Genomic DNA, 23141 nt, shown 5'->3' on the forward strand with positions numbered 1-23141 from the left:
AGAGAGAGAGAGAGAGAGAGAGAGAGAGAGAGAGAGAGAGAGAGAGAGAGAAACAGACAGACAGACAGACATATAAACAGGCAGAGAGACAGACAGGCAGACAGACACAGCGGGACGGGGAGAAAGAAACTGAGAGAAAAAAAGAGAGATATAGACAGACAGACAAACAGGCATAAGCTGAAAGATGCGATTTCTTTCGAGAGGAGTGGCCGGGGTAAGACGGAATAAGCGCGTTCTTTGTATAAGCAGGACCTCGCGTACTTTAACGTGTATTTTCGAAAGGACTACGCTAAATGGATGAAAAGCCCTGAAAGTTACCCAACCAATCCAAGGATGTTTACAAAGGTCCCATAAATAGGAGTTAAAATTATTTTATTAACTTGTCGGCAATTTCAACTTGCCAAGGGTCTATAGGCACTACTTGAACGCAGACTGGCCCCTTTGAACCTGCACTTAATGGCTATCGTATTTTACGGCTCTTTGAACGTTATTTTCGGGGGTTTGTTTTTCATCACTTCTGTCTTATTCTGTTCCTGGCAAAAAGGGCCATAATCACATATCTCACCATTAACTGGTACTGGTATAATAATCATATTACATATATGCATAATTTAAAAAAATAGCAACATCCCAACAACCCTTGTTTCATTCAGACGACCCAAAAAACGAAGATTAAGAAATAGAGAACTTGGTTTATTTTGCTACTGAAGTGATTAATACTGACGTCTTTTTACAATGTGTCAATCAAAAATAATATCATGGATACGAAAAGAATTGGAGGGCGCAAAAGGTGTATATAGAAGTGAGGCGTGAAAATACACCTTGAATTCTATCCCCCCCTCTCTCTTTTCTCTCTTTGTCACACCCACACACAAACATACAAACGCACTCACACAAGCACACATACACACACTAGCTGAATAACTTTAAAAGATGTATCCAAAAGATCAAGGGAATGGCAAAGCCAGACAACCTCACTAGAATAAATATAGTGGCAAAAGTTATTAAACATCTCAATCACATGACTGTTCCATGCAAGTTTTTGAATTACTTTTTGCTCTGATTGCTGTTTTTAGTACTTTTATGCAGTGGTAGAAAAGACCAGTGCGTTTAATCACTATAATTGTACTCTTTTCACATAGCCTAGGCTGCAGCAGACTCACTCTAAATAAGTGGGTGGAAATGGGGGATACGATTGGTGATGCAACACAGCCATGTAAAGATGAAGACCACCGATGACTGATGCTTTTCGGGCTCTCGATGCAATTTTAGTCATAGGCACAGTTTTATCGATCCAATCTGATCAGACACCACTGCAATGTACGATTTCCAATATTGCTAGAAATTGAAGTTCATTTTCCCACTTCCCCAGTAGTCTAAATAATATAATCTACATTTAGAAACAAATAAACTTAAAAGCAGCTCATAGAAAACAATTACTCTCAATCCTTATTCGAACAAAAAAGAGTCAGATACAAAGAAAAAGACCATTATATTGGTGTAGTGTAATGAAATAAAACGGACTATGAGAATCCATTTCTTCGGAAGAAAATATTGTTTTTAATACTGGGTAGTAACATTGAAAATGTCACCGTCTAAATGTGTACAAAAAAATCATACTACCTACGTTTACAAAACAAAATATAGTTTTGAATGAAAACAATCTCAGGTTTGAATGATCAGTACTCGGCAATAAATGTAAAAAAAACCTTAGTAAGTTAGTTGGAGTAACAAGTCTTCAGAATCAAATTGAGAAGAAAACAAAAAGGAGCTTTGAAATAATTATATGGAATGAAAATCGACAACTAGGCCTAGAATCTATCTATTTCTTACACGTCGCTACAAAAGTTTGATCTAGTTTGTTTCATATCTCTGAGTTTGTGTTCCTCCAAGATGGCAGCTTCCAGTCTTGAGCACAGCTCAGACCGAAACTTGATACAATTTCTGAATGAAAATTTCAGTGGCAACAAAAGATGCTTAGAAAAAGTTTTGCCAATGAGAGATGACTTAAGGAGTAAGATAGACATTCTTGAAAAACAGGTAGGCCCAATGGTTTGTAACAAAAGTATCATGTGTCTAAAATTCTAAAGTTTAGGAAGTTGGCTAGCCCTCAGCCTAGCCGTCTGTCTGTCTGTCTCCAGCCTAATTGAATATATATACCATGAATGACATGTCTGCATGATACTGTGTATTGTAGGCTTACATCATCATCATCATCAAGTGCATGACATGATTTGACATTCTCTGGTTTTGGCCCCAAGAATACTGGATTTCGTTACTGATAACAGTCGAGACGTGAGCTACTATCCAATGACTAGATCTAGATCTATCTAAACTGGCCCTCCCTGCATCATTAGTATGAACATAACGATTAAGTTGAGCTGACCTTGCCGGGAGCAAAGTTAATTATGTCGACCAATGAGACTGCGCGTAGCGATCTCGCACTTTCGGCTTGCTGGGGAAAGAGGTGTTGGGAAGAGGCCATGGCTGTCTGTTTTGTGCGATGTGATAAAATAAAATAATTTACAGAAAAACTCACCCAACAAAATAAAATTAAACATGTGGAAAGACAAATGGTGGTGGAAGTAATGATGATGCTATAGTGGTGGTGGAAAGACCCTGAGTTGTCGGTTACCGTGCACTTAGACTCTGCCATTGGGTAGGTCTTTAATGACAGAGTGCAGTCTTTTGACTCTTGACACAATTACACAGTTCTAGTAGGCAATTCTAGTTCTAATTCTGATTTTACGTAGAATCTCCTGACGACATTTGTATATAAACCTCCTTACACTCACATAACTCACTTAGAAGCTGAGTCTGAATAAATACAACCTTTTTTTTTTTGGACACGAGTCCGAATAAATAAAACCCATATTCGGACTTGAGTCTGAATAGATAAAAATTATATTCGGACTCGAGTCCGAATAGAGCTGGCCTTACTTTAAGTATTAAAAAATGGGATGGACCTGAGCTTACATATGTGTTACTGCCTGTGTCTGTTCACTCCAAGTTGATCTATCATCTGGATGCACTGAATGATGCTCACGCCTCAGCATGAATAGCTGTTTGTCGTTGGTAGTGTCTGTGTGGCTAGCATGATTTGACACTCAGAAGTTGTGTTTGTCAGGTCTGGTAGGATCGTTGAGCAGGCCTTAAGGGTTTGTTAAGCTTAGATTTGGAGTCTAGTGGTTTCAACTCCAGATCAAAGCCAAAAATGTTTTGAAATGCTGATGAAACCAACACCAGTAGTGGGCTCTGAGGTTTTTTGTTGATTTCCCAGATAACCAAAAAAGTTCCTTACATGTTTTATTAATGATATTCCTACAATTCTGAAAAAAAAATGGTATGGGTTTAACGCCCCTGTCAACCACAATTCTGATAGTTTGATATAAAGGAGGAAGAATTCAAAAGATGTAAATTATATTTTACATTGATGTGTTACTAATGAGGCCTCTATATGTTTTTTAAAATAAGCTCTCACTAGCCAGCACAGAAATTCCTACAAAGATTGATCAGGCAATAGAAAGTGCAGAGTCAACGACAGCCCATATTGCAAGCCTTGAAGCCAAAGTAGAGAGTGTACGGCATGCGGTGTTGGACCATAGCCACGATGTGAAACCGATGCTGGGAGAGCTGGGTGCTCTGGTGGAGTCGGTGGAGCAGCTACAGAGACATGCTTACTACCTGAGTACTGTGGCCAAGGTGGAAGACATCAGGTATGTTTTAGTCCCATTGCTGACTAAATTGATCGGCTGCATTTGTCTTTTTGTAAAAATTGGTATGAGAAAGAAGATCAAATTTAACTAGAGATTTGATGAAAACAAGTTTTCTCATTTAAAAATGCCATGTCATATAAGGCGGAGGAATTTAATTCTGAGCATTGTTGTTTTTGGTTATCATATGATGGTTTGGCGTAAAATTTTGTAAGTGGAACTTCATTTAAGTCTGAACGAAATATCCTTCTACATTTCCAGTTTGTTCTTGACAGACATATATGTACAAAGTTAGATTAGAAATTTTGAATTACATGCTGAGCCACAGAAAAGAAGTTAAAACCCTGCACACTAACGCTTGTCGTCATAAAGACAAACACCCCGTCACATACTGGTTCTCTCTTTCTCTCTCTTTCTCTCTTTCTGTCTCTCCTGTCTCTCTCACTCTCTCTCTCTCTCTCTCTCTCTCTCTCTCTCTCTCTCTCTCTTTCTCTCTCTCTCTCTCTCTCTGTCTCTCTCGCTCTGCCTTTCCTCTCTCCCCTCTCTCTCTTTTTCTCTCTCTCTCGTGCACACAGCCTTTAGCACTATGCACACGCACGCAAACACACACACACACACACACACACACACACACACACACACACACACACACATACATACACACACACACACAAACTCACACTCACACACTCACACGTTCATTGTCATTAATGTGCAAAGATTAGTGATATGCCTAATGTGCTAATATGCTCCCCCCCCCTTTTCAGTTCCCAGATACAGTCTTCATTGATGACCGAGTCTCTATCACCTGCAGTGGACTACTTTAATGAGATGACTGCTCTGTACAACAAACTACTCACCTCCTCTTGCCCTCACCTTCTGCACTACCTGAAAGAGACTATTATGTTTTGGAACAAAATTCTCTGTGACAGAATAGCAGTGTAAGACCAGATCAGAAACAGCAATGTCTTGCTGTTCTTTAGTGCCTTAGTTTCATTGTCTTTCTTCTATCAAATTATATTTAACAGAATGAATAATGGGTTAAGTTTAATTATGGAACATTGAAACTTTCGCAGCACAGGATTTAACTCAGTGTTGAACAGCAGATATTTAACCCTATCCGTACACCCTGGGGTCATTTTGTACCCCTGGGGTTGTATTCTTCACATTTTAGAATACTTCTTGTACAAAGTTCTCTTTGAAACTTTCGGCATTTCTCAAAAAATCATTTTGACAGACTGCTATGCAAAGCGTACGGATCGGATTAACGAGTAAATTTCCTCTTTGGAAAGTGGTGGCACAGAGTTCCCCAAATCGTATGGATACGATATTAAAACACGACGTACGGATAGGGTTAAGCACTTTCTCACTACTGTGTGCATTATACTTGACATTATTGTAAAACAAAACTGCAAAACAGCCTTTGAAGGGTGTTTATTTTTATTGTGTTTGTTTTCAATTAACTAACTTCTCAGGGAATCTCTGAAGTGCCGCTTTCTTAGCTCACAAAGTTGAGGACTTAGTTTGAGTTAATGATTTCGTTGGACTGAAAATTTTTCTCAGCATCATGTGATTATTAGTATGTTGTAAGAATTTCTTGTTCATGATCAGACTTGTAATTTTTCATGTATGTGAAAAGTTTTTATTCTTTCTCCCCCATAGTTGGCGGCTCCAAGATAACTTAATTTTTTTTGTATTTTCAGAGAATTTGAAGAGGTTCTGAAAGCCCTTCGTTGGCCCCTAGTCATCAGCACTGTCAAGGCCCCTGCTGTCAGCAATGTGGCAGGTCTCAAAGACAGAATGGGCAAACTTTTCAGGAAATTATTGAGTCTCCAGTTGCCGTATCCTTAATGAATGATAGCAGGAGTATGTTCTCTCCCTATCTCTCTCTCTCTTTCCTCTATTCTTCTATCTTTTAATCCTCTCTCCCGTTCTCTCTCTCTGTCTCTCTTTGTTGTTTTCTATGAAGTCAAGCTAAATGTAAAGGGCATTAACCTTAACAGTTTTAATTGCTCACAAGCTAAATCTTAGTGGCTTCACTTGTGTTTAGCTCTCTCTGTCTCTCTCTCTCTCTCTCTCTCTGTCTCTCTGTCTCTCTGTCTCTCTGTCTCTCTCTCTCTCTCTCTCTCTCTCTCTCTCTCTCTCTCTCTCTCTCTCTCCCTCTCCCTCTCCCTCTCTCTGTCCCCCTGCTCCATGAAGTGGATGGTGTGAGACACTACACACTGCTGGTGGGCCATATATCCTTTTCCGGCTCTCTTGTTGTTTTTTTCGTCTGTTCCATTCTGCATTTTAGAGACTTTCACATTGTCACAGATGTGATTACAAGTTATTTTTTTTAGATTTCCTTAACTCGGACCACAGGGACAGTATCAGCCTGGAGAACTCAGCTTCTCACCCCCTCCTGAGGAAAATTTCTGGTGTGAAGCCTTTATTACTTCCACTGGAACTGATGCTGAAGCCTTTGAAAAAACGTTTCCGCTATCACTTCTATGGCCAGAAGCAGACAAATAGTCTAGACAAGGTATGCCTTCTGACTTATGAAATCTGTGTTGTTGGAGATGTAAAACATTAACTGCAATGTTAGCAAGGAAGGTAATGAGGTAGCTTCCCTTGTCTTAATGGGGCTCAAGCAAGTGTAGTCTATTTGTATTCCCACAAATTATATATAAAACTATAGTTATTCTTACATGTGCTGAAAATCCTTACTGCCAAGCAATTTATCAATCAATGACACATGGAAAATGTACTGGTGGTTGATAAAATTATGCGTTGGTTTGTCATGAAAGATAGGAGTTTTTTGTTTATTACAAAGACACTATGTTTTCTCTCTTGAAAGATTTGAGAATAATGTCTTGCCTATGGTTTCTTTGCCCTAAGAAAGGTTTACATATAATGCGTAGCTTTGCTTAAATTTGAGTAAAATATTAAGCCTATATTTTCTATGTCCCAAGAACGGTTTGAGTATAATGTATAGCTTATGCTTTCTATGTCCCAAGAAAGATTTAAGTTTAATATTTAGCTTATGCGGCTTATGGTTTCTTTGTCCACAGCCTGAATGGTATTTGACCCAGGTCCTTAGTTGGACGCGAGATCACAGTGACTTCATGGACCGCAATATACAGCCTCTCCTTGTGGAGGCAGGGAAGGAATCGCTCTGTGCTAAGGTGGGACTCCTCTCTGGTTCTCTGTATCATTTTACGCACTTCAGTTGTCAACTTTTATGAGAATGTGTAGGGGACATCACTTCTGGGTGGAGACGCATACTTTAAAAAGTGATGGCTGATTTTTATTTTCAATATGTTGACTCCAGTTTGTCAAAGTATTAAAAACTTGACAACAAAATGAATGTAGACGGTAGGTGTCTCTATATTGAGAGCATGAGTTGGAATGTGTTAATGGTATGGATGGTGAAAAAGGATATGCCAAGGAGAAGGAAGAAGATGTGGTTTGTAAATTCACGCTTTACATCATGGTTTGACTGGATTTTGTATTGGGTTTTATGTCAAGTTAAGAATGTAATGAAATTTGTGAAAATTGTTTTAGGTTAGTTTTGCAATGAAGAACTAGTTAATTTCTATCTTTTCAGGTAACTATTTAGGTGGTCTCCCCCCGCCCATTTTGAACTGCCAGCCTAGTGTTCAACCTCTGGGGTCACCACTGGGTTCACAGTAGTTCTGCAGTAATTTCTCTCAGGAACAGAGAACAGCGCACATTGATCAGTTGCTGAACTGTGCTTTCATTGTTGCTTTGTGTGGGTTTTACTTTCAGACTGAGTTGACGCGAGGTATGGTCATGATGGTGATGGAGAAGATCGCCCACGACCTCCCGGAGCTGGTGCACGACGAGGCCAAGTTCTCCCATCTTATCGACGAGGTGCTCCTGTTTGAGAGCGAGATTCGGAACACATACTCCTACCCTCCAGTCCTGCCGGGTTGCCTAGATGTCTTGTGCTCTCAAGAGGCTCTGACCAAGTGGCTTCTTGTGGAGAAAAAATGTAAGTGGATTTTGTTGTTTTTTTGGCTTGATGCTCCTGCTTGCACTTGTGTTCTGGTCTCTGTTGTGTAGCAAGTAAGCTCTACACAGTTGAGGAAAAAGACATGAGTTAGATTTCTGGGTTGGGAAGTGTTTTTAATGGACTATACTGGGATGTTGTATTCTACTCAGCTCAGGTTGGCGCATGACAAGCAGGATCAGAGCAGCATGCTTCTTATATGATTTAAATTGTGTTGATGGTGACAAAAGACAGTAACAGTTTTATTTTGTAAGAATGTTTATTTTAAAAGGTGGCCTGTGCTTAGATGGATTTTCTCACTCTCATGAAGGTATGATGAGCAATTTGGCTTTAAACTAGAGTAAGCAGTTACCTGGAACATAGTACTTTTTAAATTTGAATAATCATGGATGTTGAGTTTTCTTAAACTTTTGTAGTGCTCATTTGATGGAGTAATATTTTTTTCAGCGAAATATATGACGAACACTTTAGATTTTTTGCTCCATGGAGAATGTTTTTCTAAATTACAAAAAGGAAAAGCAGAATGTGATCATCATGCCCCATACATCCCCCACAGATGCGATGCAAAAAACTGAACAGCTGTTGCAGTCAGTGACAGCTTGGGAGTCACAGTACAGAGACATAGCTGACCTGGATGAGGTGAAAGTGCCTGAATGTGCAGAGAGCTTCATGAATCTGCTACTCACCATCACAGGTACAGTGGTCAGAGAGTTCTTGTTGAAGCTTACTTAACCTTTTGCCACTCGGAGGCGCTGATGTGCGCCGTCATCGCTAACCCCCGTAGTCGCCGATGTGCGCCGACACGCCCACTCGATTCACCTGTTTGCACTACTTTCGTTTTTACGTTGTCTCGCTTCCTGCGAGGTCGCACGAGATTGCCGAGCTTACAGCGAGAATCTAGAGTGGTTGCCCTTTACTGTCGTGTATATTTGGTGAAAATCGATCAAAGCATGCGAGAGCGACGATTTTTTAAAATTTCGTGCTTTTTAGAGACCTAAATCTAACTTCGTGGACGAAATTTTGCGTCGGTACAGGCACTGTATACGATGGAGACACTTATAATTGGGATTTAAGTGCCGATATCGTCGACAAAGGGGCTAGATCTAGTGCTAGTAGTACAAGTAGTCACTCGGACACTCAGTCGTGAGAGAGAGAGAGCGAAAATTATAGTAGGAGAGCGAACACGATGTCACAGATCTAGATCTAGGCTCTAGGGGAGGGGAACAACTATGATAGTGATGTTGATGGTGAGTTCGTTGCAGGAGGTGATGAGTTAGAAGACTCTGATGAAGAAGATAGGCCTAGCACCCACAGCACTTTAGCTAGATCTAGTACTACTAGCTCTACTACTACGTAAAAAAGGGAGGAGCAACACTGGGACTGTGGGCTCTGTCACAACAATCCTTTAGAGCATGTTGTGATCAGGATACATGGTAAATAGGGGTCGTGCCACTACTGTGTAAAGACCAGAAACTTTACAAAGCTTGACACAGGGAGTGAGACAGTGACAGGATACAATTTGGGCCAGGTTAGGCTTTGCAAAAGACTGTGCTGGGTAAAACATCATGAACTTCTGTGGGCATAAAAAGCGGGTTGTGTCTTTTGGTTTGTTTTTTTCACTTCAGAATTTTTTTTTTACCTAATACACAATGATTTTTCATATAAAACCATACATTTTCTTGAAGTTTATTCATTTATCTGTGCTCTGACACCTAAACTGTAATTTAGACCTATCCTCTGATTTTTAATGATTTTTAAAAATAATATAGTCATGCAGTCTAAGCGGAGTTAGGTCCCTTTTGCCAGAATTTCAGCCTTGTTGGGCAGGGATAGCTCTGAGGGTGAAAGGGTTAATGAATTTGACTTGTGTAATTTTACTTATCTGTATTAATTTAAAGTACAAAGCAATTTGTCAGAATTTTTATGCATGAATCTTTCTTGTTTTTATTTTCAATAAGGGGATTTAAAAACTTGCAGAGATGTCTTGAAAGTTGGGTAGAGGAATGAACAACAAGGAATAAGGGATTAGGTGTTTTATTATAACAGCTATGAAACCATGAAAATGATTCATCATCATCATCGTTGCTTTTCTCACCCTGCACCAGGGTATAGGCCACGGACAAACACTTTCCACCTTTCCCTATCCTGGGCTAGCCTCTTGATGTTATTCCATGTGTCTTACCACTTTTCTGTACTTCAATTTCTATGTTTCTTCTCCAGGTCCCACACGGTCTTCCCCTTGATCTCTTACCCTGTAGATTTCCAATCCAACGCTTTCTTTGTTATATATGAAAATGATTGCATGGTGCTTACCATGTAGCTTTATGTTTCAGAGCGCTATCGCAGACTACCAGTGTCTGAGGCGAAATTACAGTTCTTGTCCGTCCAGCTAGAGCTCCTGGAGGACTTCCGCATGCGGCTGGTGCAGGTTCGGAAAGAGGCAAGCCAGGAACCTACTGGGCAGCGTTTCTGTGCGGTGCTGAACGCTACGCACTACGTGGTGCAGGTGCTGCGCGAGTGGAGTGAGCTCACAGTGAGTTGGTTGTTTTCTTTGTGCGCTTGTCAGAGTAGAAATAAGGTCGCTACATGCCGGAGAATGTCCAGAATTGGAAAAATGATGATTGTTTTTTAAAAATATTTTTTATTTTCTTTGTTCCTTGACAGATTGTGGCCTTTTGTACAATGTCATGTTGACTAGTTTTAAAAATCTTTTTACGTGGTAAAGGCAAATTGATTTTCAGAAATTTGTACTATATTTAAATGAATAGCCCAAAATGTTCAGAAAATATTTTTCGAGTTATCTAGCCCTTGCTACAGATTATTGAAAAATATGTTGTTTTCAATGAAGCCAAGCTAAATGTAAAGGGCATTAACCTTAACAGTTTTAATTGCTCACAAGCTAAATCTTAGTGGCTTCACTTGTGTTTATCTATCGTAAAAATATACAGCTGATAAAAATGTAGTTTATTCAGTGCATATTTGATATCCATTTTTGTGATTTCGTTGCAGTTTTTCCTCCAGTTATTGTGCTACAAAAACAACAGAAACCTGAAGACGGAGGTGATTGAAAGTCTGACTGCAACTGACCACAAACGAACCTCTAGTGACTCGGACAGCTCTGTAAGTTCTAGTGATTTTTCTTATTGATAGTGAATATTTGTTCTTTAATGGAATACGAAGGCCCCATACCCATTGCCCTTTATCTCCAAATCAAAATAAAGAGCACAGCACTAAAGGGCTAGCTGTGGGGCTAGAAGAAATCTGGAAGCAACAGAAACATCTTACTAGAGAAATAGGGCTGTTGATCTGAGGAAGCTAAATTTTTGTCAACAGCTGAAGAAAAAGAAAGAATGTGTTCCTTGTTGCCAGGAGTTGACATTTATGAATTTTTTGGTATTTTGTCTTTGTATTTGACTTGTAATTAAATACTTTCTAATCTTTACATTTGTGCTCTACTTTTTGTTACTTTTCTTTACCTTAGGACCCTCTTGATAGCTGTTCAAAGTTACTTGTGAGTTGTCTCAGTTGTTTTTGTAAAGTAAATCTCTACATCAGTGCGTTTGAAGGGATTTTTGTATATTTTTGTGCCTGGGTGTAGTCAGTGTGAGTGCACGTTTAGAGAGTGCTGCTAGCAGGTCCTTGTTCACTGTCCCTCTGATATTTCTCTGTATGTCTTGTTTCAACCCCCCCCCCCTCCAACTCTCAATGACCATTGTTGTTGAGTGACAATATGTTTCTAAGTAATTACATTTTATACATGTGCTGTATATTCCAGTAAGCGGGTGATAATGTGCTGTGTGGGTGGTTGGCGGGTGCCCCGTTATGGATTGCTCTTTCTTTCTAATAAAACATCTATCATCCTTATCTCTCCCCTTTCTTTTCTGTTTGTTACTCAAAAGTAACACCTCTAACTTTTGGCATTTATCTTACCTATTTGTGTTGCAAGTGCCACAAAATTGGTGCTAAAACTAAAAGAAATGTGGTGTGTACCCCAGGATGTTCCCGTCCCAGATCTGAGCGGCCTGTCCCTGGAGCACACTGTGTTTGAGGAGATCACCTGTCTGTTTGAGAGCATGGAGACGGACATGATCAAGACCGCGTGCCACTACGTGTTTGTGGATGTGCAGGCTCGCAGCCAGGCCTACAGGAAGGACAGGTGAGTTCGTCATTGAAATAGTATGCACTGGTATGTCAGTTTGGCGTAAAAGTAAAGTGTAGTCCTTTCATGCCTTTTCACATCACTATTATTGTAGCCAGTTGTTTTCTGTTCTTATAAAAAGGTAGCTGCAAACCTATCATGACCCCCTTTCTTATGTACAAGGTTAAGCAGTTTGATATAGGGCCTACACTTTACTTGTATCCAGTTTTCCTCCTATATCTTTATTTCTGAAATTGGATACTCCAACATATTTGTTTCTTTTATCATCTCATGGTTGTACTGTCTATATGTTTTTTTTCTTGTTTTGATCTTGCAAGTTCATGGAATCCCCAAAACGGATAACTTATTGTATGTAATGCATTTGCCACAAAACCAGCTGAACTGAATGTTCAGAAAGAATGTTGCAGACTGACAAATAAAATGTGCTGGAAGGAGTTTTAAAATTTACTTTGGTTTTCTTTTAATGAAAATATTCCATAAATACATCTGCTGTGGTCAGAATCATAGGCGTACCACAAACCTAGATGCTGAAAAAAGTAGTTTTATATATTTGTCAGAATGTAAAGTGAAATAGGCAAAGCATTATTATTTTAGTTTGATATATAAATGGTATGTGTATTTTCCTCTTTTAGGTGGATCTCCTTGCCCACCCCAAAGGAGCTGAGCACGACATTGGGCCTGTCTCCGACCGCCTGTGAGATGTTCCTAGTGCTAAAAGACCACCTGGCAACCGCACAGAGCCAGATGAGCGCTCAGTTGTTCCAGACCTTCTGGAAGACCCTGGCCAAGAAACTGGATAACTTTATTTTAACGGAGGTGAGCTGAGTAGTTCAGTTTGTGTTCATGTATAAGGAATCCTGACATTGCATATTTGTGATAGTTTTGCTGCTAAAATATTCAGAATGCAGAATTGCACATTTATTATTTTCCTCAGTTGGTGGTTTGGGAAAATTGCAATGGTGCAATAATTGTCCTCAGTGAGTTAAGACAGTCATAAATTAGATAATCCTCTTCCTGTGTTTTAATTTTGTTGTATTGATTCCATGTTTTCTCAGGTGATCTTGGTGAATCACTTCAATGAAGGGGGAGCACTGCAGATTAACTTTGACATTACTAGGAACCTGATTCCTCTCTTCGGAGACTTCACCAACAACCCAGAGGCCTATTTCCGACTGTAAGTCGTCTTTGTAAGACTGATTGAAAGCTCCATGTCAGAAGTTGTTTTTATTAAAAAGAGCTCATGCATTTGGGACAGCTTTGATGCGCTTTTGGTATTAGAATGGATTTGCTCTCTATTATAGATGTGGACTCATTCTATAATGTTTTATGACTTTTCTTTTTAGGGTTTTAGGTTTTGAACTGATTGTTGATTATATTTGTCACAAACTGCATGGATGTAGCCTTGAACGCTTAATCAGCTGCTTGCTTTGTGTGCTTCCCGGAAAGCTGAGAATGCTTTTGAGTGTTCTATTGTCTCCGGGGGTAATGATATAGTTTGTAAAGCACATAGAGCTTGCTGTCGAGCGGGGCTATGCACTATACAAACAGTGTTTATTAGTTATTAACCTGTGTGTTGCTCTGTTCTCAGGTCTCGTGAAGCGTGCATCCTCCTCACCTTGCCGACCGGGTCAGCTCTTCTCCTGAAGGAAGTTCTCTACTCAAAGCTGCACGAGTCTCTGGAGCAGCAGCAGCTGAGACAGCAGCCAGAAGTGAGCACAGCCATGCGCGATGTAGGCGTGTTCACCCTCGTTCCAGAACAGTGTGAGACGGTGCTGAGTTTGAGAACAAACTTGACGTTATCTTGATGATGCTGTGCTAGTCTGAATGTGTGTGTGTAGTGTGTCTTCTTGGGGATGTGTCTTTGTCATGGTCATAACACAGTTGCTTAGTTTTTTGGAGACACACCCATTTTCCTTTTCACAAAATTCTGTGATGCAACCTTTTTGCCCTTTTTATTTGCATACATTCACTAGTCTTATCCCATCGATAGAACCCAGATCACACTTACATCGTTATAAAGTACGGCTTCTCTACTTTTCCATACCTCATGTCTATGTTGCAAAGGTCTTGTCTCGCCTTGAGGACCTCCAATTTGTCCACAAACTGTGTGAAATGCACTATAACAGGTCTCGTTTTGTTTCCGACTTGTGGACCAATCCGGTGTGTACGTATGAAAACTTCCTCTTTCCAGGCTTTACAAGACACTGTTCTGTTTAACACCTACGGGACTGGCCTCACACTTGACTTTCTCTGTCCCACGACCAGAGCCGCCGCTCACTTACTGGCTATTTGCCATATATATGCATTAATCAAATATGAATTACTCAGCCCCTGGTAAAGCTATAGACATGAAACTTCACCAAAGTGTCCTAAGCTTGTTCCCCTATACTGTTATACATTGTTTTAAAAAGAATATTGGCTTTGTTCATATTGGTGTAATCAGTTATGTAAACAAAGCATAACAAAATGAATAGGCAAACAAGCTCAGAAAAGACATCATCATAATGGCGTGAAACTTATTTTTCATTAACCAATTGATACAACAGACAATTTTACATATATTTCAAGGTCCAGGTAAGTTCAGATAAATCTAGTGAATGTAATTGTACTTCATGTCCACGTAAGAGAAAAATACTCCAATGACCAGGTGAAAAACATTTAAGATTGCCACACATTTTTCCTAGCAATGAATAATGCACACCAACAGAATTACACATTACAACACAGAATTACAAATTACAACACAGAAGAGAAAAAAATTGACTCGTTTTGGACGAGATCTCAGCCTAGTCGGCTTAGTTGTAGGATCGAACCTGACGTGCATTATCTTGACTAGTCTGATAGGACTCAAAGCAAGGCTCAACACAGAGAGGAACTTTGTAGACTCTGCACTTGTGTCTGGTTTGTTTGCGCCGGCCACTGTCCTTTTTGCTGCTGCAACAGACACATTGTCTGGTTGGTTGGCGTTTCTTTTCTGTTGTTGGAATACATTCTGAGAAGTGGGGACTGCTCTTGTGACTGAGACTCTTGATTGTAGTCGGCAGGTGGGGGCTGTGTTTGTTTTTCAGCCACATCAGCAAGGATGCACCGTCTCTCTGGAGGCTGTGTCGGCTTGAGTTAGGCGTCCTTTAGTTTGACCGGCTCTTCTCTGGGGTATTTTAACTTCTATTTTTCTTTTACCTCCTCTTTTTGACCTTGTAGTTTTGGGTATACTATTTGTTATTTTCTCTAAGTCTCCTCATAACACTTGAGGGGTATGTAAACATGGTTCTGAGGTCGAAATGACAACGGAGTGTTTGGGGAGTAGGTTATTCTATTGTCCTCTTTAGTGAATACACTGTCTGTGTCAGAACCACAGGCTGGGACTCCATTTTGAAAAAAATTTTCACTTGTCAAAACAAATTCTTTATACATTTTTGCAAAAAGAGACCTGAACTAAAACTGAGCCAAACAAGTAGACCAGCACTGACTACACCAGTCCACCAACACAGAAAAGTTGGATTATCTTTAGTAATTTTTATCCTTTCAAGGAGAATTTTATATCACGTAAATCACAAGATCCTGATACCTTTATGATAGTATAATTTTTGATAATATCCAGAACTTATAGCAGTCACAAACACCACAAAATAGTAGGAGCACATGAAGAAGGCTGCCTGTTGGCACGATCACAACTCGCTGTTCATTGTGCAGCGAGGAGCCCCAAGATTTAGAGCATTGGCTGCTGAGATGCCCTATTACGGAAGTTCGGCAGTGGCATCTCTTTGGGGAGGATTCAGGGAGTTTGGACCACAGAACACCAATACTAGTTTGTGTAATGTCAGCTTTCCACAAAGTTGAAAAAGGATGAAAACCGGGCTTGATCACCCTCCAAATCACTCCTTGTAACCGGCTTCTTCCCGACCGGTGCGGAGAGAGAATGCGAGTCTACAATATCCCACATGCTGTTCACGGTTCCACAAAGCGTGCTGTGTGAAGAGCATCTTTGGACATCAACAACTTTGAAACGTAGAATTTCAGGGTCAAGTGGCCGAGTGTGAAAATATCTGGCATGCCAAGATGACTTTCATCTTTTTCCCTCTGGGCAGGGTGAAGAGACACTCAGCTTGGGAGCAGTGCGAATTGACTCGCCAGATGTTCCGAGGGAGAAGAGCTCTTGGAGGTTGCACCACTTTGCAGTCATTCTTTCGCCATCCAAGCTGAAGGAGATGTTTTTCGTCATGAAATTGTTCCTCAAGTTTTTGATGAGGTGTGGTGGATCTGGCATGAAAAAAGACTGAGTGGTGTCATGAAACACATATGGTCGTTCCACACACACACACGTTTTTCATCCATTTCCATTCGCAGGATTCTTGGTCCATCACGATGGCATCAACATATAGACCAATCGCTTTGACCAGGTTGTGCTTGGCCACAAAATACCCCGGCACCTGCTTCCACTTTAGAGTCAGTCCCCTGCTCAAGACCAAATTTCTTGGTCAGCGATTTCATCACTCTGGTGATGCTTGCGGCAGTTATCAGAACCAACCAGCTTGTCACAATGATGATTGTATGTCAGGGCTTTGGTCACAGTCATTCCATCAAAGGAAAGTGTCACTCTTTTCTCATGTTCCCCCAGTGCTAATGTTCTCAATTGCATCATTTCCCACAGACTTTGACACAAACCGACCCCAGTCAACACAGTAGAAAATTGCCTCCTGAGTGTTGTTGGGTGCGGTAGCTGAAACCCAACGGAGCGGAGAACGACGTATGCAGAAGTGCTCCTAAAGTACACAGCGAGACACAACTCCATAGCCTCTTTCTCGGTGTCCCAGTTGATCCTCTTCTTCGCCCCCATCAGGATCTTGAATAAAACTGCTGGAACAAGTGGTAGGTCTTTAAGAAAATTTTCCAGGATTGCTTCTTTCTTCGCACGAAGAGACGCTACTTGTTTAGCTCTACTGCAACCTCTCTCACCTCTCTGTACACCTCAGGCACCCCCTAGTTGTACATCTGTCCCGATCAATGATTATAGGTTCCTGATCTACAACACTTTCTTTCTTGATCTGAAGACTCCTGGTCCAATAAACTAGGGTTGCTATCCAACTCCTCTTCCTCTTCATAGCTGTCTGCATCCATACCAATTTCGTCAACCACCTCCTTTTAGAAATCATTGTGTGGCATGCCAGTGATTTTCCTTGTTCTAAATTGCCACAAATCGGAAGCAAAATATCTAAACAGAAGTAATAAGTAACCGATAGCAGGGCTGCCAAGTTGTGGAAAATTACTCGAGGGACACATCGGACTTCGCAGAGCTACATAACTATAAGACTTAACATCCCCCCATAAAAACTCTTTGGATTTGTTAAACAAAAAATTCAGCCAGGTGAAGAGTAGAGATTCTAGTACGAAGCAAAAATGAAGGGGAAAAAAATAATTATAATAATGGTGGACTTACTAGTCCTTGCTTTGTTAAAGCCATGGTTGTTGCAGACTTTCATGCTTTCAGTACACTTGCTGAGGGATCTCTCTTGAAGCACTCTTGTGTATTTGTTTCAAGATGAGAAGACTTTGCAGGGTATCAATGGACATAGAACTGCGAAAATCTGTCCTGTTCACTTTAACCGGACTGAAAATTTTTTCACTGCTGCGCTGTGGTCTAAGAAAATAATTTTTAGCATGATAGAGGGAAGATGTTTCAACAGAGGCGAGCCAGAATGATTTTTCAGTTTTTGCAGGTTTTTCCATTGTTGGTCCATGGATAACTTTTCAAAGTTAGGAGTGTTTAGCAGGTCACAGTCATCAATGGTCACAGCAGAAGGCAGCAAGAGTGGAAACTTTTTCAAGAACTTCAAGGAAGAAAACTTGGCATTCTCTCTCCCCAGAATATCTGCAACCTCTGCATGCTTAATTACAGGCTCATCATCCAGTGGCAGATTTTTAAGGAGATATGTGCTCAGGAACTGCACAACATTCTTGTAAAAGAATTTCCTCTTTTCTGTGCTGATGTTCTATGTTTCCATATAGTCCCTGAGACTAGAACCAATCATTAGGTTGTTTCCATCCACAATGTTGTAGGCTGATGAATAATCAACATCGGAGACAAGCTTTCCCCTCAGCCCACATGGCTTGACAAACATTAGCTTGAGGTCTTTAATAAGTCCTGACAAGAGTCTGTGTTGTCTGTGAATTAGAGGGGCCTCTTGTTTGAAGAGCTGGTTTGCCCAGTCAAAAACAGGAATTACATATGCCAGGTAGAGAACACACATCTTCGTTGTCCTTGATTCCAAGTTTTTTAGAACATTTTCCTTTCTGCTGCCCCCATCTTCTCTAGCTCCAATTGATCCTGCTTCCTCTTTATCTTCTCCACATTCAGCTTTGAAAAACAGCCGTTATGGCTCCCATTGAGCTAAAACCCACTTGCATGTTGCTCCAAGGGAGAGCCATCTAGTAGGGCAGTGTTATGGCACTTCCGTTACAGGTGTTTCACATTCTTGTTGAAAGTCCTTCAATGTCTTTTTCTGGGTAGCACTTTATTGGGATTAGAGAAGAAGTCGGAAATGATGCTTTTGACACAGATTTGGCAATCTGCACATGTTTGGGTCCGTTGATGTGTCGTTCACAGTCGGTTCTTCCATCATGGCCGATAGAAAAATCACATCTACACACTGAGCAATGCACACTGTGGATATTTGATGGCAGTGCTGATAAACACGGCCATTGGACACTATACTTCTTTCGGAATGAACACAGGCGTTTAGCTTGTTTTGATTTGGGCTCACGAGCCCCTAGATCCGCTGCAGTTCGCTTCTGGTTCGACATTTTGAACCATGCAACAACTACAACTGGCCTACGTGACTCGTGCTAGGCCTAGCTTTGCCGTGCCTACTTGCCCGACTTGCCAGATAAAATATTATTTAAAAATTCAAGACAATACCAAACATTGGCCAAGTTCGAAAATTTGGCTAACATAATGAAGAGTTATCCTTAATATGCCTAAAGGGTGTTTTTTTTTCAATTTTAGTTTGGCTTTACTCAACATTTTTCCTCGCCCATTTCCCGCATGGCTTGACCGGTGTAAACAAAAGCGGGGCCCCCTGGGAAAAATTGCAATGTTGAGTTTCGTGCGGGACATTGCACGTACTCGCGGGACCGCGGGACAGGTGCCCAAAATGTGGGACTGTCCCGCACGATGCCGGACACTTTGCAGCCCTGCGATGGGTTTACAAAAATATGGAACTTGTTGTTAGAAACATGGGCTGGCCTTTGTTTAGGTCTTTTCTCTCATGAGTATTCTCATCCGCTGTCCTGGGGAAGCAGTCTGTCTTGTGACTCTAGTCATTCTATGTATACAATTAGTAACAATTATATCAGTTTTGAGTCTCTTTGCTTTGATGTGGTGTCGGTAGCATCGACCTAGTGGTTAGGCTATCGAACCCGTAATCGAGAGACTACGGATTGGGGGGTTCAAGCTTCAGTTCGGTACGGCGTTGTGTCTTTGGGAAAGGCTTTTTACATGAATTTCTTATTGGGCTCAGTCCTTTCGGAGATGGACGTTTAATTCGGAGGTCCCCCTCTAAAATAACCTAACAGTGTTGACAGGGGCATTAAACCTATACAATTTTTTTGTTATGTTGTAAGCATACTTTAACGCATAGGCCTACTGTTCCTTGAAAGTGGGTTTGACTCCACGTTTCCATCCAAAAGTAATGTGTTTACTACAGATTCATGCACAAGCTTATACTTGAGGGATTTTATCATTTTAGTTTCTGCGGCTATTACCCATATAACCAGGGAACCGACAAATAGTTGGCAGAACAACCCACTCGCTATATATTCTCTTGTTTTGTGTCAGGTTAAACTTATTCGTGTTGTGTTTTCAGTTTACGCCCTCCAGACTCCAGAAAACAGTTCCATGGTACAATGCCACTATTTCGCGGACGTCATGGTGGCCTAACCTCAACAATGGTTACACAACACACCGTTGACACACTACTTTTAGAAATGAAGAATTCTTGCAATACTATTCTGCAAACATACACCCAGCTACTCTCAAAGTATGCACAGCATTTTTACAATTCTACTGATATAAGATTTAACACACTATGCTACACAAAAGCCCAAGTATTTTCTGAAAAGGCTGCCTTCTGAAAATGTCAAAGCTCAAACGTATATTTATTTGCTCCTCTCCTTCAGGTCTACTCCTATAGCAGTATCAAGGTTGACTTACCTAAGCAGTGGTGGTAGTGGTAAAAAAAAGTTTTCTAACCTAAGCGATTGTGATATGACCCTGACATATTGTTATTGGTGTCTGACTTGTGACCATGATGTCTGTGGCGAGTGTGTCTCAAGGTGGATGTGATATTAAACCATTTTGCAGAGTTGTGAGAATTTCCGTTCTATGTATTGTACTGTGAAGCAGATTTGTGAGATGATTTTAATGTAGTATTATAATGCTTGTGGTTCCAACTTTCCTTTGAATTGAACTGTGTACAGGTAATTAATGTGTTGTGTCACTTAGGACAGCTTCAAGCCATAAAGTAGGTTGTTGGCGGACGCAGAGCTGTGGTCTGCTCGTTCTGATTTTTTGTTTTAGTATAGCCTGATCTGTTCCTGGCAAAATGTGGCCGTAACTGTGTTGCCTCGTTGCAAACACACTCTTTGGAACATCACAGCAGCTGCAGCAAACCCGCACTTGTCTCTACATAGCGTTGGACAGAAGGGCGAGAGCCCAGCTATTGCTAGATCGATGACTACAACAACTCATTGCAGACTACAGCTATCCACTGGGAGAAATGTGACCATTATCAAAGTTACCCTGTCACCTTTTCCCAGTGAGACGCCATACAAACATGCTGATTTCTTACTTCTCCTCACGATTTCACCAGATAAGATGCATCTTTATTGTCCAGATCCTGGCACCAGCATGATATTGGTAAAGGATGAGGGATGGATTTGACTTCTTGCTCCAGGTGGTTAAGGTTTTTTTTGTTTTTGACACAAACTGATTTACCAGGATGTTTAGACGGCCCATTATGTATGTAGGGACCAAAGAATTTAAATTGAGAATTTCAATTCATGGTGCTCTGGTGCAGAAGACCTCAGTTTGATCTTTTCTAGAATATACATATCTTTTTCCGTTTCCTTGTATGTGTCTTCGATTACTTCAGTCTTTCTCACCACTATTGTTACAAATACTGTATGACCAGTGATAAATTTATCTTAACCTATGAATTATTGAGTTTATTCATTTTTGTGGAAGTACTCGTTCTGTCTCTTGAAAACGGACGTTTGGTGAATGTTTTGGTCTGTTCTGCTCTTTCTTCTTTTGCGTGTTGGGTTTTCCTATACTATTCCTTGTGTATGTGTTATTATTGAAATGACCTGATGTACATTGTACTGTACAATATTCACATTTTTTCTGAGAAAAAAAATGTGTTGGGACCTAGAAAGAGGAAATGAAATCTGAATACAATTCTTGGGTGATTGGCAGGTGCTCTTGTGTGGTTTTCTCCTTCTTTCCAATAAAACATCTACTGTCCTTATCTCTCCTTCTTTTTTGTGTTTGTTACTCCCTTGTAACACTTCTAATCTTTGGCACTTGTATAACCTAATTGTGTTGCAAGTGCTGTAAACCTCTTATTAAAACTAAAGATCTAGATGCCAGATAATTACTCTGATGATTCGATCGTTCCGCCTTTACTCCAAGAACAGCTCGTCGCCTCAGAACTATTTTGTCCAAAGTGCCTCCTTACTATTACTAAAGTACACTTTGGACTAAATAGTTCCGAGGTGACGAGCTGCCAAAGTAATTTTACGAGACTTTTTTTGGTTTCTCTTTGGTGACATCTGTGGTAGCCACTGATGGACCCCACAATTTAACCATCTGTCTGTTGTCTGTTAGGCTTTTCCCAGCTCTGAGAGTCAAAGTGCTTCTTTCCAGCTCAACAAATTAGTCATAATCATTTATAATTCCACTTTGACAAAAATGAGGAAGCAAAACAGCAGCTTGTTAATTTAATAATATTCAAGGGGACTGATAAGTCTTATGTTCGATTTGACGACAGCGGCATCTGTGATGTAGCAGTTAGGCACTTATGCACTCCACTGTTGCACACAGGAGACCTGAATTCGATCCTGAGTGGGGAGAAATTTTTATCAAATATGTCGGTCTTTCAGTGAGGATGTTGCATCCCTCTGTCCGGGTTGGTCATGACAGGCAGGATCAGATTAATCAGAAACCCGCCTCCAAAATGATCTAAATTGTGTCAATGGGGATGTAAAGACACCTACATTTAAAAAAGAAAAAAAATATGGTTAATGTGTTTCGCCTCCATTAGAACAATTTGGTTAGACCATTTAGGAGGTGGGCTGTCTCAAACTGGCCTGTCACTAGTGTCAGGGCCAAGCTGGACAGAGTAGGACACAGCATACCACTGAACCGACAGATACCTCATAGAATGACTTCCCCACTTAAAAGTACTTAACTCTTAGTCTTACACCACATGTCAGTTATCTTGTTCTTTTTCACGCGAGTGGAAGGGAAAAGATGCAAGTGAATTTTGCTGATTATACAAGCCTAACTAAGTTTAAGCATACCATACTCAAATATGCTTAAGCGGGAGGGTGGGCTCCCATGGCCTAGAAGTTAAAGTATTCGCCTCTCATTCAATAGGTCCCGGGTTTAAATTCGGATAGCCACAGACAATTTTCTTCTCTAAATTGTCTCCTTTCACCTTCTTAACTGCTCTCAAGCAGTCTGTCGTCTGCTTTCGTCTCCACTTTCTGCCCTCACCTCCTCTGCCCCCTCCTCTGGGCTCCTGACTCTTTCTGCAGCCTTTCTACTGCTACTCCTTGGCTCTTTCTTACTGCTGTCTTTCAGCCACACCCTTGATCTTATGGTAGGAAGGATCTACACCGAGCCTTCTCGGACAAGGGCAGAAAATCAGGGAGGTCCTGTGTGCAAATTGCGCACGTTAAAGATTCCTTGGTGGTCCAAAATCAATAAGAGTAGGCTTCGTCCGCCACCCAGGCAAAATCAAAATTTCCTACCAACTGAAAATGTTTAATGTGTCCAGCGCACTCAAATGACCTGATGCAGTTGTGAGCGCCGTAAAACACTCACCACCCCCCCCCCCCAAAAAAAAAAAAAAACAACCCAAAAAAACAAACCTTATGCACTTGCAAACTCTTGCCAAACTAAACATACTCAAACCTTAGGTATATTAATATTACAGTAAAGCATTTACTAATAATATGCTAATGTGTACACACACAA

The 23141-nt window shown here is 40.7% G+C and overlaps 1 protein-coding gene across 2 annotated transcripts; it reads left to right on the top strand.

The window, feature by feature from the left end:
• Positions 1–1680: 1680 nt before the first annotated feature.
• On the top strand, positions 1681–15259 carry LOC101859547 (RAD50-interacting protein 1). 2 transcript variants are annotated; one of them, XM_005091882.3, is made up of 14 exons: positions 1681–2040; positions 3475–3716; positions 4481–4654; positions 5417–5554; positions 6075–6234; positions 6764–6877; positions 7482–7707; positions 8282–8419; positions 10059–10258; positions 10735–10845; positions 11721–11881; positions 12517–12700; positions 12940–13058; positions 13473–15259. In XM_005091882.3, the coding sequence occupies exons 1-14, from the start codon at positions 1894–1896 to the stop codon at positions 13687–13689; spliced, it is 2331 nt and encodes a 776-aa protein (XP_005091939.1). In that variant the 5' UTR covers positions 1681–1893; the 3' UTR covers positions 13690–15259. The 2 variants fall into 2 exon arrangements, with proteins under 2 accessions (XP_005091939.1, XP_035829833.1); XM_035973940.1 differs by having other exon boundaries at positions 1964–2040; positions 3485–3716.
• Positions 15260–23141: the final 7882 nt, after the last annotated feature.

This window comes from Aplysia californica, unplaced genomic scaffold (assembly GCF_000002075.1).
Source record: "Aplysia californica isolate F4 #8 unplaced genomic scaffold, AplCal3.0 scaffold00037, whole genome shotgun sequence".
Taxonomy (NCBI): Eukaryota; Metazoa; Mollusca; class Gastropoda; order Aplysiida; family Aplysiidae; genus Aplysia; species Aplysia californica.